Raw genomic sequence first — 15,753 nt, 5'->3', positions numbered from 1 at the left:
CTCATTGGCGGATGTCCTCTCGAACACGTTCCTTTCCTTGCCCGCCACTCCATTCTTATCCTTGAAGGGGCCATCGCCCCTTTAACACGAACCTTATCATTTAAACTACGGTATACTAAATAAGATTGAAAGATATTGTCGAAAATTAAACCTATAGGAAGAATCAAGCGGCAACGAATACGATGGCATACGAAAGCCTGTGCACTTGAAATGAATCGGAATCTGTTCTGGGCCTCCGACGTGGGCACATCATGCCCAGATGAACGTGTGGCAGCAGGGATTCAACGCCTGCGATGGAGAGGCACGGCGAAGAGGCTGGGTGCAGATGGTCCTCTCGAGTTGTGTGCCTGGGTGTAACAGGAACGGTGTTGCCTACTCAGCGGTTTTAACAACGCGTCACTGAATCTTCGACGTCCACTGAGCGAATCGGACTGCGCGTTGTAGTATTATGGTAGATATGCACTGCAGTGTTAACCAGGGCGGCCCACCAGAGTCCAGCTGCGAAACTCTAATAACAAGTGGTCCAGGTGTCGCCTCCACTTTTAGCCCTTTCCCATTCTGATGACGTACGTCATCAGTTTTTCCTTCCAATTCGGGCGAGTGGCACAGTTTGGTGCCCAGCTGCCATAGAGTGTGGGTGTCGCTCCAGTTCCCTGCGGTGAGTACGATGTCCTTTTAAAAACAGCGGCGTTTAATAACATTAACGCTAAATACGCGTCCCGAGATTCGGCGGCGAACGGGGCTCTATTTTGCAAACTTGCCGATTGCAATTATAAATACTGCAACACGTAACACTTTGAGTCGTGTTACGTTTGCACTGGCGGAATGAGTGAATTTAACGTCCACGAGGTAACGCAACGTCAAATTTCGATTTAAAGCTTTTGTGACTGCATGGATTCATCTTCTTGGTTCTTTCGGTAAAGTCATCACGTAGAAGGGAAATAATAAAATAAATAAAATAAAACATAATAAAATACAATTCTCACGACGTTTCGGCCACAACGCAAGTAGCCGTCCTCAGGTGAAGAACAGGTGTCGGAAATACAGCGTCTGAATGAACGCCACCAAGCTTGGCTTGGTGGCGTTCATTCAGACCTATTTTTATTATTTTATTATTTCCCTTCTACGTGACTTTGCCGAAAGAACCAAGAAAACGCAACGTCAGTGACGTATTAAGGCCACGTGACTCGCGCTCCACGTGACCCCCCCCCCCCCCAGGTAAGATGGCGCCACCGTTCGTACGCTCGACCCCCGCTGCATGGCGTAAGGGCGACCCCGCGATTGGCGCGATCCGGTCACGTGCTCCGAACGTGCCCGGAACTTCCTGTCACGTGCCGCTTTTCCCGCGACCGTTGAGCGCCAGAGTCAAAGAGTGGGAGAATCAAACACGGAGGGTGAGAGTTGATACGGGGAGAGAGTGAATTCGGTGACGGCTGGCTCCGTATCGCTCGCCCCGCGCGCTCCCTGCACGGCTTCGCTCCCCCCGTGCGCGGTGTCTACAGCAGCAGCAGCAACAACAGCAACAACAACAGCGACAACAACAACAGGTACAACAACACTAGCAGCTACAACACCAACAGGTACAACACCAACAGGTACAGCAACAGCAGTAACAACAACAACAGCTACAACAACACCAACAGGTACAACAACAGCAGCAACAACAGCTACAACAACAGGTACAACAACAGCAGCAATAACAACAACAGCTACAACAACACCAACAGGTACAACAACAGCAGCGACAACAACAGTCACCACCCAACACACGTGTCAAGAGCACGGTGCCGGGGCCTTCAGCAGGGTCCACGTACTGTACTGTAATAGGCGACGTTTCGGGCAAATGCCCTACTGCAGGTGCGTTGGCGCACAGCTGACATCGGTTAACAACACCACTCGGATAATAACACCGGCATTAAAAGGCGAATCGTAGAACGGGCGACGTTTCGAGCAACGGCCCTTCGTCATTTCACATTGAAGAAAAGGCTGCTTCATCCTTTCTTCATTGCGTCTCCTGTCCCAACCTCGACACGGGTCTCCATAGCTGTCAACCCCTTATCAGCGGGGCCCTATCTCATTACAGACTAATTTAGACTTTATTGATCACCTCGTGTCCTTATAAATCTCAACGTGCATCCTACAAAGTCTCATCACGAGGAGATAAACACAAGCAAATAGATTTAAAAAAAACACTTTTTGTGTTGCCCGTATTGAATAATCACTCCACTTAATCCTCCAGACTCTCATCACAAAAGCCTGAAAACTCTGCACACAGATTGTGTGAGTCACCACCTACTCCCAGCACACTGTGTACATTTAGAAACGTGCATTGAGATTATTTAGCGTATTTTGCTGCTATAAATTTCCAGATGATTACCCACACTCCGTTGAGCCATCACTTGTGACCAGATTGCTTCTGAAAAATAAGTTCTTAGCTCAGTGGGCTCTACCTGGTAAGATAACAACATAGTTTCGTTTTATTTGTATATATATATATTTTTAAAGTGATTTGTTTACTTTTCCTATACTTTCCACTCCTGCCGTGTTTTTGCATCGTATATTTGTTGTAACATTCTAACCCGGATTCCTCCTCCAGTGCAAATAAATATTCTGATTCCAAATGTTGCAGCTGCAGTCTAACGCAAATGCATGTTCTTGTTTCTCGCAGGCATTTGGGTGACCCTCTCGCATGCCGTGTTCGCCCCGTCCCTGCTGAGAGTGGCGCGTCGTCGCATCTGGCCGCGAGCATGGAGCCGGCTCCGCGTGGCGATCATCCCACGGTGTCCGACTCGACCCTCGTGAGGCGAGAACGCGAGCAGGATGCGAATGCCGTGCCGCCACCGCCGCATCGCAACGCCTCCGCCTGCCCGCCCACGTTCGCCAATCTCAAGACGTCCTTTCCGCTCGACGACACGAAGACGTTCGACTACCCTGGGATCGAGCCGACGCTCAACCAGACCAACATCCTCCGCGGCATGAAAGACAACGACATCGGCGGCTGCCTCTCGAGCACTGCCAACCATCACGTTGACACAGCCGGCCCGGGTGAATATTTCACCTACGTGGCTTTGCCCCATGGCTCAAACGTCGCCGATAATATTCCTGGCCTGCATCGCGTCCCCAAGTCGGCCAGTGCCGACGCAGCCGATTACCTGGCCGTTATGCGCTCCGCAGATATAAATTACAAAGTTGTTCAAGCTCCGTACGACGCTCGGGGCTATGTCACCGGCTACAACGCCGAACCCCTGAGAGCGATATCCAACGGCGCCGCCAGGGTGACGCGCAGTTTTCCCGGCGGGCAGCAGGTCGTTGCCGGTTTTCCGTTTGGTTTGCACCCGCACGGCACGAATCGCCTGGTCTTCCCGAATGCCTATGGCGCGAGCGTAGAGAACCGTGAGAACGTGCCGGCATACCCCGGGAGCGCCGGCTTCACCTCGCATGCCAGCAGGGCGACCAGCATGCCGCCCTTTTCACACTACGAGCCGAAAGCGAGGGCGGCGGGTAGCGGCAGCCGGTCGTGCGACTTGGAGATGTGGCAAAGTCATCCGCTTCAGAGTGCAGGTCATCAGCTGTTGATGTACCCGAAGGTGAGAGTAACCGTGGTTGTGTGATCGCCTTCCCGCAGCCCTTACGTTGGTTCCTGTCGGTGATGAGTTTCACTGGGGGCAGAATTACGTTACTTTCAGAATCCAAAAGCGCAGAGGAGGCCCGGTCGCTCAGAGGTCAGAGCGCTGAGGTGGCACAGCTGAGACCCTCGGTCAACCCGGGTTCTCAAGCGTCGCGAGTTGATGGTCTCAACCTGGTCACCAATGACTGTTCAAAAGATACAAACTTTCATTACCTTTTATTTTACGTATGTATGTTGAACTTCTTTTGCACCATACGTAGTCAACTGTGATAACCGGAGTCATTACCTTTTGTTGTACATACGTATTTTGAAATTCATTCGCACCTTCCGTAGCCAAACCGTGCTAACCGAAGGTGCTAATCGGAGGTGTTCTGTACTTATTTGGCTAAATTCCAGCTCTAAAAATTAAAATACCGTACAGTATTCGTTCGAGAGTCATGTGACGACCATTACTTTCATATGGCAGAGCTGGTGGGAAAGTGCTGCCCGCTATCGTGTGTGGAATAGAGGTCACTTGAAGGAGGGATCTCGGAGGTAGCTCTGTGACGTCCGCTTCCGTGGGCCGTTCTCTTAACATGAAGGGACACGCACCGCTGCGTGACAGATCCGAACGGGTTCTTGGTCTCGCGATGCCACTGTCGGACAATCGGGATAGAAATAATACTGCACCAGTTTGTGTGAATATTGGCCTAGTGATGAACAGTCTGTGCATGTTGAAACGGTGTTTATCTGAGGGTGCATGCTCACAAGCATGCATACTACAGTAATTGTGAAAAGTAGAACCGAGTGCTACTCTTTCGCATGGCGATGGTAGCAGCAGCAGCGTGTTCGGGAGCTTAATGACAAAAGTCGAAGCCTGCTGGCCACGAGAGGGCTTCAGGAGAGAGTTCCTGTAGGTTTGCTCCTCCATTGAAAAAGCGCAGACTACAGTGGGTTTTGTGTATGCTCCACAGTGTGGGTTGCATGGCCACAAGCGCACTGCTATTGGCTTGTCTTGAATTTTCCATTCGGTTTGTACATTTTCCGATGCGGTTGTTGATTCCACCAGTGTCTTCGAGGAGGAACGTCAAAGTCAGGAGGTTAAACGATGTTTGTGTCTCGAACGAGGCGTTGATTCCGGACTCCCGCGTTCCACTCTTTTCTCCAGCGTTCTTCCGGATCTGGGCGAGATTCTTTGGGGGTTGGAAAAGCGCGATCCCAGACAGGGGGATTGGGGACTTGAGTAGAGCGGCGACGAGGTGACGTTGTTGAGGTGTCGGTTGGTGGCTGGGTTGTCGTCGGCAACAAAAGCACGGGATAAACTCCCTCGCAGTTTGCGTGAAATACCCCTCGTTGCTCTTCGTAGGATGACGAAGCGACTGCGGACCTCAAGAGAAAACTGGGTGCCGCGGAGCTGGAGGTCAGGACCCTCAGAGATTCCCTCCTGAAGGTCCAGAACGATCACTCGGCGCAGCTCAAGAAGATGGAGGAGAAGGTGCTGCACGTTTACCGAGGAAACGTTTGCAGAGCGGTTTTAGTGGCGTCGGTTTTTTTTAAGTTAACGCCCAGCAGGTTTTTTTGTTTTCAGCAGCCAGGGTTACTACGGTTGATTCATTTTGGGTTTTGCTGACTTCCTGATTATCGTTCCGATTCATTCAATCACTTTGTGTCCATCGCACCCGCTTATTCGTGCCTGAAGATGCTCCACGCAGCTTCAAGCGACACGCCGTATGCGATCGGCTGAATTTGGCTTTGAGAATTTCCATTTAACTCACCGGCGAGGGAAGCTTCAACTATAATAACTGCCGTGTTTTAAACACTCGTACACGTGACGCTTGATTCGTTTGACCGTGTCGGTAAAAAGGAGTTCCTAACGACACGAATGTGGTCAGATTATTACGTGGCCCTCACCTCCTTCTTGTCGTACGGCTGCTGACGTAGATGCAGAGGCAACGACTACAATTTCACATTCAGTCGGTCAAGCCACAGACAACAGCGTCAGCAGCAGCAGCGGAGTGCATCTTTAATGTAGTGGTTCTTAACTTTTACTGCAGCCTTGCACCCCTTTGGTTCTCAATCGTAAAAAAAAATATGTTAATAAATACATAGAGTTTGATTAAAAAAAAGTGGTTGTAACGTACGTGCCCATACTTAATTTGTGTTTTGATAATTTATCTTCTAAAACAATCTGCCCATGTCTGGCACCCCCAGGAAGGGCATATCGCACCCCCAAAAAGTGCAGCGTGTACCTCAGGTTAAGAACCACTGCTCTAATCTCTCCTTTGTATTTTTTGGATCGGGTATTGCATCATCATACGTTGTACGGTTTGTTCTGGATGACCGCAGTGGCCTAACCAATCAATTATGAATCAATACCCAAATTCACCCACAATGCAATTTTATCTGTTTTTCACTTGCAGGGCTCTTCGTGGCAAACGCTAAACCTCACTGGTTTTTTGTGTGCAGCTTAGGCCTTGCTTGGCCCGTGTGAACAAGTGCATGTGCTCCCAACAGATTAAGAACAGAGACAAGCACATGGAGTCCCTGAAGAAGCGCTGCCAGAAGAGCGCGGAGGAGCGTGACGAGAAGGAGCGGAAACTCCAGAGCATGGACAGATACCTCTCGGCGTTGCCCACCATGGAGGACCACCAGCGAGACCTTCAGCAGGTCAGCTGGACAATTAGGGATGTTTAAAACGATCAGAGCTATCGTCGTTTATTTGCTCGTTTACCCACGGAAACCTCGAAAGACTATTTCGGTCTTCGCAGCAGTAGAGGGATATGTTCGTGCCCTGTGCGATACCACTTGAGTGATTTGTAGGTTTACTCTTCAGCATTGGGATGTATCGGCCATACCAGTTACATTGTATGGGTTTGTATATATATTTATATATATATATTTATATATATTTATATTTAGCAAGCTATAACAGGAAATTCCAGAACCCGGAGGAAGCCCGTTCAGAACAGGGGGAGAACGTGGAAACGGCACCTGGAAAGGCACTCGAACTTTGGATTCGAACCCAGGGCCCTTTGCTCAGCGAGTTGATTCCTCTTCGCCGCCTCCACCCAGCCACTCAAAACTCCTCTCTAGGGGCAAACGGCAGAAGGGTTTTTGCGTGAAATGTACAGCCCTTTGACAATGCACTGCTGGATGAAGGCCTCCACACATCAATGGCACAGTCATACGTTGTTATTTGATCATTTTATTACGCTGGTCGGGTGAATTAATGAGCAACGTGCTTAAATCCCCGTGCCTCTGTCCACCCTGCAGTATGTACGTTGAACTTCTATCGCACCGTACGTAGCCAACCACGCTCATCGGAGGAGTCGTACGGTGAGGGTGAAGTGCGGGTAACTCCCCACCTCTTCCAAGCGTGGAAGAGTCGGCCAAAATACCCTCTGGAGGGAGAAATTTCTGGCAGCAGTGGTGTGGGCTAGCGCCTGCGTGGGCTAGCGCCTGCGTGGGCTGCGCTTGTGCCTGGAGAAAGAGAGGAGGGGGGTCACCGTGCATCGCCACGCGTCGGCGGCAGTTACGCAAAAGTCGCCCGCTTGGCTTGCGTCGCCGACGTTTTGAACGTGCCCCCCTCGGCGTCGCGTTCGTTTTCATCGCCAAACAGATGACGGAGCTGGAAACGTTGAGGTCGAGTTTGCAACACAGGGTGGAGGCCCTGGAGGGAAGGCTGCGCGACAGGGATCGCGAAATCCTGGACCGAAAAACCAAGGAGGAGGAGCTGATGGCCGCAGTGCAAAGGTACGCGCCGCTCGGGGAGAGAGAGAGAGAGAGAGAGGGCGTTCGTCCGTCCTCCACCGAGGAGGAGAGGAGGCACAACGGTCAGAAGTTGGCTCGGGCGCAGGCGCCGGGGTGGGTCGTTACGCCGCAGGATCGCGAAGGGGTGGTGTTGGCAGCGGCTTGGGAGAGGCCTTCCATCCAGCAGTGGATTGACCATGTTCTGATGATGATTTTGTCTGGCAGAAAATAGTCCTCGCCCAAGCCCATTAATCAAATGCTGGATGAGGGCCTCCCCATGAAGCGCGGTTCGTGGGGGTGGTTATTTGACGATACTGCACCATGCCGGTCAGTACGGGTTGGTGAAGATGGGTGGTGCGTAGCGGTTTATTGACGAAGGTCTGTTGGCTATTGCAGTTCTTTAAGTAACACGATGAGTGCTTTGTGCTTCACATGTGTGTTTTGCAAACCTGCAGCCTTCAGCACAAGCTGGACTCACTTGAGCAGTCAAAGAGTCCCCCGTCTGGAGTGGACGTGACGCAGCTACGGCAGGAGAACTGCAACTTAAAGAAGGTTCGTGTTCCCCATGTGCGTCACCTTCATGCGTCTCTCGCGTTGCAGACGCGATCGAAGCCTGCGGCCTGAGTCCGGGTCGGCTCCCGGGGCGACCGGTTACGTGACCGCATCTCCCGCGTAATCGCGCAGGTCAATCGTCGCCCGCAAACGCTTTGTCCACGTCCGAGCCAGCGGAGCGGCAAGCAAAGTAATCGGCCAATCGCAGCACGCGCGAATGTGTCACATGATGACGCACAAGCGTCGCCGAGCGGATGGAGGCTTGACAGCAGAGTCTGTCTCCACTGCGAGCAGCAACCGGTTGCGTGCAACTGCTCGCAACCGGTTACAGAGACAGACGTCCACACGTGAGCGGTTCAGTTGCGTCAACCGATTTGCATGCAACCAGCTGATGGCTCCGATGTTGGACCTGGCTCTTTCGCAAAAGGGTCGGTGCCGTCACGCGTGGTGTGCACATTCAGGTGAAAGTACAACGTGAGTGCCACGTTCCCTGGCAGGAGATTGTCGTGTGTGACGGCTGTGTTTGCGATCGTCTTGGTTGTTTGTAAGTGAGTGAGAATGGAAAACGTTGGCAAAGGCTGGCCGCCTCCGACCACTCTCACTCTCAGCTCCGTCGGAAGCTGAGCAGGATTTTGAGCCTGGATAGCGGGTGGATGGGTGCCCAACCTTGCGTCCGCTGCTGGGAAGCGACACTCTGTGGACAGCGCTGCACTCCCTACAGCCCTCGCCTCTACAATCCCCCGCCAGCGGCAAACCGCGTCGACTTCCGTGGTGGAGTACGGCCCTCATCCAGCAGCGGATTGGCGGTGGCGCCGTGCGTGCGGACGCTGGCACCCGCGGCGCGATGCGGCTGCGTTGCCGTGGCGGCGGTGGATGCTGCTACGCGCTAACCCCGCCGCGTTTTGTTTGCCAGATCGTAAACATTTTAAAGAAGAAGCTCGAAGCCCTCACCGAAGAGCATGGAGATAAAATCAGGGTGCGTGTTTTCAACCTCGTGGCTTTACCCTGCAAGTGCGTGTGTTCAGAGTGCATGTGTGTGTGTGTACTGTAGTTTGCTCACTAACAGCACTTGCCCCAACACTTTGTCAAGGCTATATGGGGGTTCTTTGTCTTTGCTTGTACTGGAGCGGTTAGCGCGCTGCGCTACAAACCCAGCGATCCGAGTTCGATTCTGGCTCACGGTCAATACCGGTGATGATTATGTGAACTGGTCCTGGGCCTCCCCTAGGTCGACTCAGCCTCAAATGAGTACCTGGTGCGGTGTGTAAACATCGCCACTGGGGAGACAAAGTTGACTGGGCGTGGTGCTGGCCACCCACCCCCTTGTATGCCGTGCAGGCCTTCATAGGTGCTCACAAACAGCACTTGCCCCAACAGTCTTTTTCAGGCTATATGGGGGATCTTTGGGTTTGTCTTTGTTCTGCAGTGGCATGCCGGATCACACACACACACTTTATTGGAACTCCCTTGTTGGCATTGAGGTCGCCATCGCTAAAGAAGCTCCCAGCTCGTGGGGCGAAACGTTGGACATCGGCGGATGCTCGGTGACGGTCAACTTAACACACAATGATTTCGCAGCCAATACGATTCATATTGCCCTTTGGGTTTAGGCTACAATGATCTGGTCAAATGTGGTTCGTAAGACCCTCCACCACCCAACACGTATTAAATTGTCACGTGGTGCACAAGCGTTTAACAACGCAGACGATTGTTATTGTTTTAGGTCCCCGACCGGTGATTTACGTTGTAATTCTCACGGCCACATTTAGCAATTGAGTATACGACGTTACGTCAAGCGTCATCAGGATAGAATCCAAAAAGTCAGAATAGCCATGTCACCTGACCCGGATTTTTAAAATTGGTGCCATAATTTCACAAGAGCAACTTGTTTAACGCGTTGGAACAACCAATCGGATTTCAGGCAGATATGAACCACTACGAAAGAATGCATCTGCATCCTAAGTTGTGTTGAGTGCGGCGGGTTACGTCGGCCCGACCCATAATTATTCACTGCTGTGGCCTTGTGCACGCTCTCCAGCTCTTAGAAGAGCAAGTGGTGCACGAGGAAGAGGAGAATGCGGCTCTAAGAGATGCGCTCGGGGAGAGAGACAGCGGCCTGCAGGCCCTGCAGAGCGCCGTCAAGGAGGTGCGTGAAATTACAGCGTCGTGTCAGCGTGGCGTGATGTCAGCGCGACGTCGCGCCGTCGTGTCGTTGTTGCGTCGTTGCATCGTGCCATTGTCATCTTTCCATTGTGCCATTATGCTATTGTTCCATCGTGCTATTGTTCCATCTTGTCATTTTCCATTGTGCCGCCATTCCATTGTTCCATCGCGCTGTCGTGTCATCGTTCCATCTTGTCACCATATGATCCATCGTTCTATCATTCCTTTGTGGCGTCGGCCCAGCGTGACAGCGGTGTCATCGTCGCACGATCCGCTGCGCCTTGAAGCATCCGCAGGCCACGTAGCCACAGTGGTAGTCGAGATGGGAGGCCCTGTGATTGCTGTTGTGTTGTTGTTGTTTTGCATCAAATTGCTTCACTTGCTCTCAATCCCTTTCAAAATATTTCCACCGTGCTTCGCTGGGTCAGTGAACTCACCGAGGCCAGCTGCAAGTCAAACAACTGGGAGGGTCTCTCTGCTCAGTAGTTGGGGTGTGCGTTCATCTCCGCTGGCAGTCCTGTTCCAGTGAATAATTATCACGTTTCTCCGCCACCGAGGGACGATGCCTTTGGAGATGCGTTGATTAATAATTATAGGTCTTTAGTGCATTTGGTATTTGTTCTGCTCACATAGCGCTGGGCTGCTACGAACGAATGCGCTGTGTTTCACAGATGGGTATCGTCGGCCAGAAGGAGGGCGATGTTGATATCTGGTGTTGCTACCTTAAAGTAGGCCACGTGTTGTGATATTTGATGTTGCTACCTGGTGTTTCTCCGTTGAGTAATTTGAAAGTGATTTTTTTTATTTGGACCGGTGACGCCAGCACACGTGGCCTACTTTCCTCTTTATGATGATCGTGTCTTTGATTTGTAACGAAATTTTGGATTAGGCCACGTTCATGATCTGGGTCAGTTTTGTGTCGTTCAGACCCCTTGACCACCCGACACGACCAAACAAATGAAATGGGTGTGCGTGGTCAAAGCGTTTAACAACGCGATAATTATTATTGCTTCAGCTCCCTCACCGGTGAGTTGAAGTGCAGTTCTCACAGATTTAGCTCCGTTGAGCTCGGTGGTTCTTAACTTGGGGTGCATGCACCCCCTGGTGGTGCCAGATGCCCTTTCTGGGGGTGCGAGGCAAAGTAAATAATTGAAAACACAAATTAAGCACAGGCACGTAAGTTACAACTACTTTGTTTCATCGAACCTATGTATTTATTAACATTATACACTTTTTTTACTGTTGAGAACCAAAGGGGTGCAGGCTGCAGTAAAGGTTAAGAAGAACCACTCGTTTAGATACGAAACGTTTCACTTGCCACTCTGCCCAGGACAGCATCCAGGAGTTCCGTTATGACTTCCTGATGTTTGGCCTAACCCCCAAAAGACTCAACAGCGAATCGTAGCCTTGGCCGTGAAAACCCACGTGGTTTTTGTCGTAGTTATTGTTGGTGGTGTTGTTGGTGTTGTTGTTGTTGTTGTCGTCATCTCACGCATGTGTGTTGTCAGCTCGCGGCTCAAAACCAGAAGCTGCTGGACGGGCACTTAAGCTTGAAGGAAGAGCTGCAGGAGACGATGGACGTGTCGCGCGATCACGATCGGCTGAGCCAAGTCGGCAGCGAACTCCAAGCGCAGCTGAGCCACTGCTTTGACGAGCTGCGGTCGCTGTGCCGGGTGGTGTGCCAGCGAGTCCACGGGCACGATCCGAACCTGTCGCTGCTGCTCGGGATTCAGAGTGAGTGCCCGGAGGGAGCGTACGCAGCGGCGGGGTCCGTCCGTGTGTCTGTGTGTGTGGTGGTGGCTGGTCACCCACCCCCTTGTGTGCCGTGCTGGCCTTCATAAGTTGCTCGCTAACAGCACTTGCTCCTTTAGTCTGTTCAGGCTATATGGAGGATATTTGTATTTTTTTGGTGGTGCTGGCCATCCACCCCCTTCGGGTGCAGTGGTCGGCCTTCATAGGTGCTTGCTAAAAGCACTTGCTCCTCCAGTATGTTAAGGCTATACGGGGATCTTTGTCTTCGTCTGTTTTTGTACCCGGGAGTGGCAGTGTAGGGGAGCGGTAGTAGTTAGCTGCGCTACAAAGCCGGCGATTCCTGCTCACAGCCAACACCTTTGACGCTTATCTGAACCAGTCCTGGGCCTCCCCTAGGTCGACTCAGCCTCAAATGAGTACCTGGTGCACTGTGTAAAAAACATCGCCACTGGGGAGACAAAAGCGGCCGGGCATGGTGCTGGCCACCCACCCCCTCGTGTCCTGTGCCGGCCTTCATAGGTGCTCGCTAACAACACTTGCCCCAACAGTCTGTTAAGGCTACATGGGAGGGGTAGGAGGAGGGGTCTTGATGTCCCCAGGACCTGCGGAGTCGAGACGCTCGCGTTGAGCACCGGAGCGCTGCACCAGCGGCCGCTTCGGGGTGGCGGTTGCTCCGTGCCGGCGTGTGACGCCAGCGGCGGTGAACACGAAAACCGGAGATCTCGCCAAATGTCAACGGTTGTGCCGATATGGGAGGACTTTAGTTGAGGCGGCGTTTAGCTGGAGGTAGTTAGCCGGGCCTACTGTTGCACGCTGGGCGGGCCGAACGTCTCGGAAGAGGAGGGAGTATACCCACACTATAGTCCACCGAGATGCGACCTGCGGATCGGCTAACTGCGATGAACCCGTGCACACCGCTGGGTGGACAGAGGCGGCAGTGAGGGGGAGTTGGAGGCGTGGGGGGGGGGAGATTTAAGAAACTTGGCACCGTTGTCTCAGCTGCCACGCCGGGAGATGGGATCGAACCGGTAACCTCCGAGTTGCAAGCCCGGTGTTGGAACTCCGTTCCTCCGCTGTGGCAGCGCCCCCCAGTTAGTCGTCGGTCCTGGCATTGGGGGGGACCTCGTTACACGTGGCCATCGTGGTTTGCGATTGGCGGCTCCTCTTCATAGGGCGTGCGTGTTCTCTCACCGCCCCCCCCTCCCAGGCCTCGCGCACGATGAGAGGGACGCCGCCGGTGGCGGCGGTGCCGACCGTCGCTCGGCGAGCTCCCCGCCCATGCCGCTCGCGTCCACATTGGACGGCGTGCGGCAACTGCGGCGCGAAGTGGATGAAGCGCGTGCCGTGCTCTCGGAGCGCTACGCCGAGGACGTGGGGGAGAACTGCGCCGTGCAGTAGGCGCCAACGCCGGTGCCACCATGCCGGTGACGAGCGAAGGGGTGCTTTTAAGAAGGTTTGGAGAAATTATCATTTGGATTAAAAAATATTGGGTTTCAGTCTTTGTTTGCACCTTATTTTAGTGATTTAATAATCCCCCGATTTGCTTATTAAGATTTCATCCTGCCCCGGTGGTAGCTCGGCGGTCAAGCGAGCCGCTCGGCAGCGGAAGGTTGCGAGTTCGACTCCTGGTTGGGGGTCTGACGCAGCCCATCATCCTTCTGGGATCATCAAAATGAGTACCACAGTGTGGCGAAGTTAAGTGGATGCGTCCTCTGGATCAACATGGCCCCTGCAATAGGAGTGTGGAATTTCCACGGTCACTGGCTCTACAGGGCAATAAGCAGGTCAGCGCACCGGTGCTCGTTTGAGCAGCAGGAAGTCGCTGACTTTTGCATGACGTATTTAAGTAACTTGTTTTTGCAGCATGTCGACAATAAAGAAGTGCGTTCGTACGATTTAACACGGTGACTGGAGTGCTGCACCGTCACTCAATGCGTCTGCGACTCACAATTTGCCACCAATATTTGGGAACGGGCCCCAACCCTGTGTTGGCTGCGGACGGCCGTGCCCCGGGTTAATATGGTGACGACATCGGCGCCATGTGCAGCTTAAGAATCGGAATGTTCATTGATACCGGACGGAATCCCATGAGCTATGGAGCTCTTTTCCACAGACGACCAGTCGGGGCGGGTCACTGACATCCTACCTTCTGCCCACATCGCCCCTGTTGGCACCATCCCAGCGGTCGGCGCGCTTGCGTTTGTGGCTGCCCCACAGGGCCGTATTATCCAATAGGCCACAGTAGGTACTGCCTAGGGCCTACGGAAACTAAAGGGGCCTACGAAAACTAATTTTGCCCGTGTTTTTTTGTTGTTGAATGTGTGATCTGTGATGAACGCCATCCTTTTAAAGCTGCGTTATCCAATTAAATTTTCGCTTAAATGTTTAGGCTTTCTTTTTTTCTTCAATTTAAAATTAAATCTGCTTGTCTGCGGGTCACAGCGCTCTCCCATCTAATTAGGGCACAGACTAAATAATGAACATAATCAGCAGTGATGACGTCCAGTGGCTGGACGAAGTACCGCGTCAGAAACAAGCGGATTGACAGCGGCAGTACCAACTCTATAAAGTTTACACCTTTGGAACCTCCTTTGCCAGTAGCAAAATATGATCATTTTTTTTTACCCTTTTATCTGGCAACAAAACTGACACCTTTTTTACAAGGAGTCATGTTTGCATTGACCACAATACCTGCGGTCGGATTGCAAACAAAAAACACAACTCTGATAATGTATGCACTGCAGATATTTTGGTCAATACAAACATGACCCCTTGTAAAAAAGGTGTCAGTTTTGTTGCCAGATTAAAGGGTAAAATAATTATTATTATTTATACAGTGTATCACTGAAGGCCTACGAATTAGAAGTGCCTCGGGCCGACAAGAACCTTCATCCGGCCCTGGTCCGCCTGGAGGTGTCTCTCCTGGTGGTCTGTCCAGCACCAGCTGTGGTGGGGGGGGGGGTCCCCCCATCTTGCCGACTCGCAGCACCGAGAGCCCCAGCCATGGAAACTCCTCCGCTCTCTCCACGACTGCCCCTATCGCTTGTGGCGAGTTGAGGGGGTGTAGTTTTTTTCGATGACGCAAAATACCCGGGGAAGGTGCTTCATTTTTGGTAGGGCTGATGGTAGCCCCCCGCTCCCCACCTCTTCATGGCACGCTTTAGGTTCACCCCAGGCATCGATCAGCCCTCCCACTGGTATCTGTACCAGATGGAAATACCTCTGGTACACCCATGGAAAGCTTCTGGAACTGCGCGGGCGAAAAAGATGTTCAATAATGTAGGAGCTAGAGGACATCTCTGTACCCGAAGGTGAACAGGGAATGGCTGTTCTATCCCGGATCACGCAGCTTTACCCGGGTCTGCCCACCATCGGCAATGTGAGCGTGGGTTGATGCGACGCATAGCTGGTAGTGGTACTTATTAATGGACTGACCACGTATCTGCGAAACGACGTTAAAGGGGGAAGACATAAATCGAGGTATTATTGCAATTCAGAATCTGAATATTCATACTGGAGGAATCCGTTGAGCTGTAAAGCTCTTTTTCACAGACGTCCAGCAATTGAGTTGCAGGTGAAGGGGTCACCCCCCACCCCTTCACACCCTTCCAGAGCCCTCATTGGCCACTGGTGGCCCTGAGGGTCACTGCTGGTTGAGATCGGCCTCCACCCCAATGGGATTGCTCAGTCACCACAGCGTTACCGACCGTCAAAGGAGGTTTTTTTGTTTTGTTGCCAAGTCATTACAATAACCCAGCGAAACAAACATCCGTCGTCTCCGAAGTTGTTTTAATTTGTGTGTATACTCTGTAAATGTGGTGCAACAAAACTAAACCGTAGATTTACAACCAATAGTGGATAACACGAGAGAGACGATACAAGATTTGTCCAGCCGCAGCGGTGTCGGCACCAGTCACCTCGACCGCCAG

General features: G+C 52.2%; 1 protein-coding gene across 1 annotated transcript; it reads left to right on the top strand.

Annotated features, from left to right (window-relative positions):
* Positions 1-1,394: 1,394 nt before the first annotated feature.
* Positions 1,395-13,924, top strand: LOC144948995 (centrosomal protein of 85 kDa-like). Its single transcript, XM_078878779.1, has 10 exons — positions 1,395-1,547; positions 2,669-3,587; positions 4,974-5,102; positions 6,122-6,274; positions 7,227-7,360; positions 7,813-7,909; positions 8,823-8,885; positions 9,948-10,055; positions 11,581-11,806; positions 13,032-13,924. Exons 2-10 carry the CDS (start codon positions 2,748-2,750, stop codon positions 13,220-13,222), a joined length of 1,941 nt encoding a protein of 646 aa, XP_078734905.1. The 5' UTR covers positions 1,395-1,547; positions 2,669-2,747; the 3' UTR covers positions 13,223-13,924.
* The last annotated feature ends 1,829 nt before the right edge of the window (positions 13,925-15,753 follow it).

The sequence above is a fragment of the Lampetra fluviatilis genome, chromosome 52 (assembly GCF_964198595.1).
Source record: "Lampetra fluviatilis chromosome 52, kcLamFluv1.1, whole genome shotgun sequence".
Classification (NCBI taxonomy): Eukaryota; Metazoa; Chordata; class Hyperoartia; order Petromyzontiformes; family Petromyzontidae; genus Lampetra; species Lampetra fluviatilis.
Note: the sequence above shows the minus strand (reverse complement) of the source record. Positions and strands in the feature narration are given on the sequence as shown.

Excerpts from the sequence above, each read along its gene's own strand:
- LOC144948995 (XM_078878779.1), top strand. The coding sequence starts at position 2,748 with ATGGAGCCGGCTCCGCGTGGCGATCATCCCACGGTGTCCGACTCGACC. Across the intron at positions 3,588-4,973 it reads AGCTGTTGATGTACCCGAAG|GATGACGAAGCGACTGCGGA; the intron begins GTGAGAGTAACC and ends TGCTCTTCGTAG. Across the intron at positions 5,103-6,121 it reads TCAAGAAGATGGAGGAGAAG|ATTAAGAACAGAGACAAGCA; the intron begins GTGCTGCACGTT and ends TGCTCCCAACAG.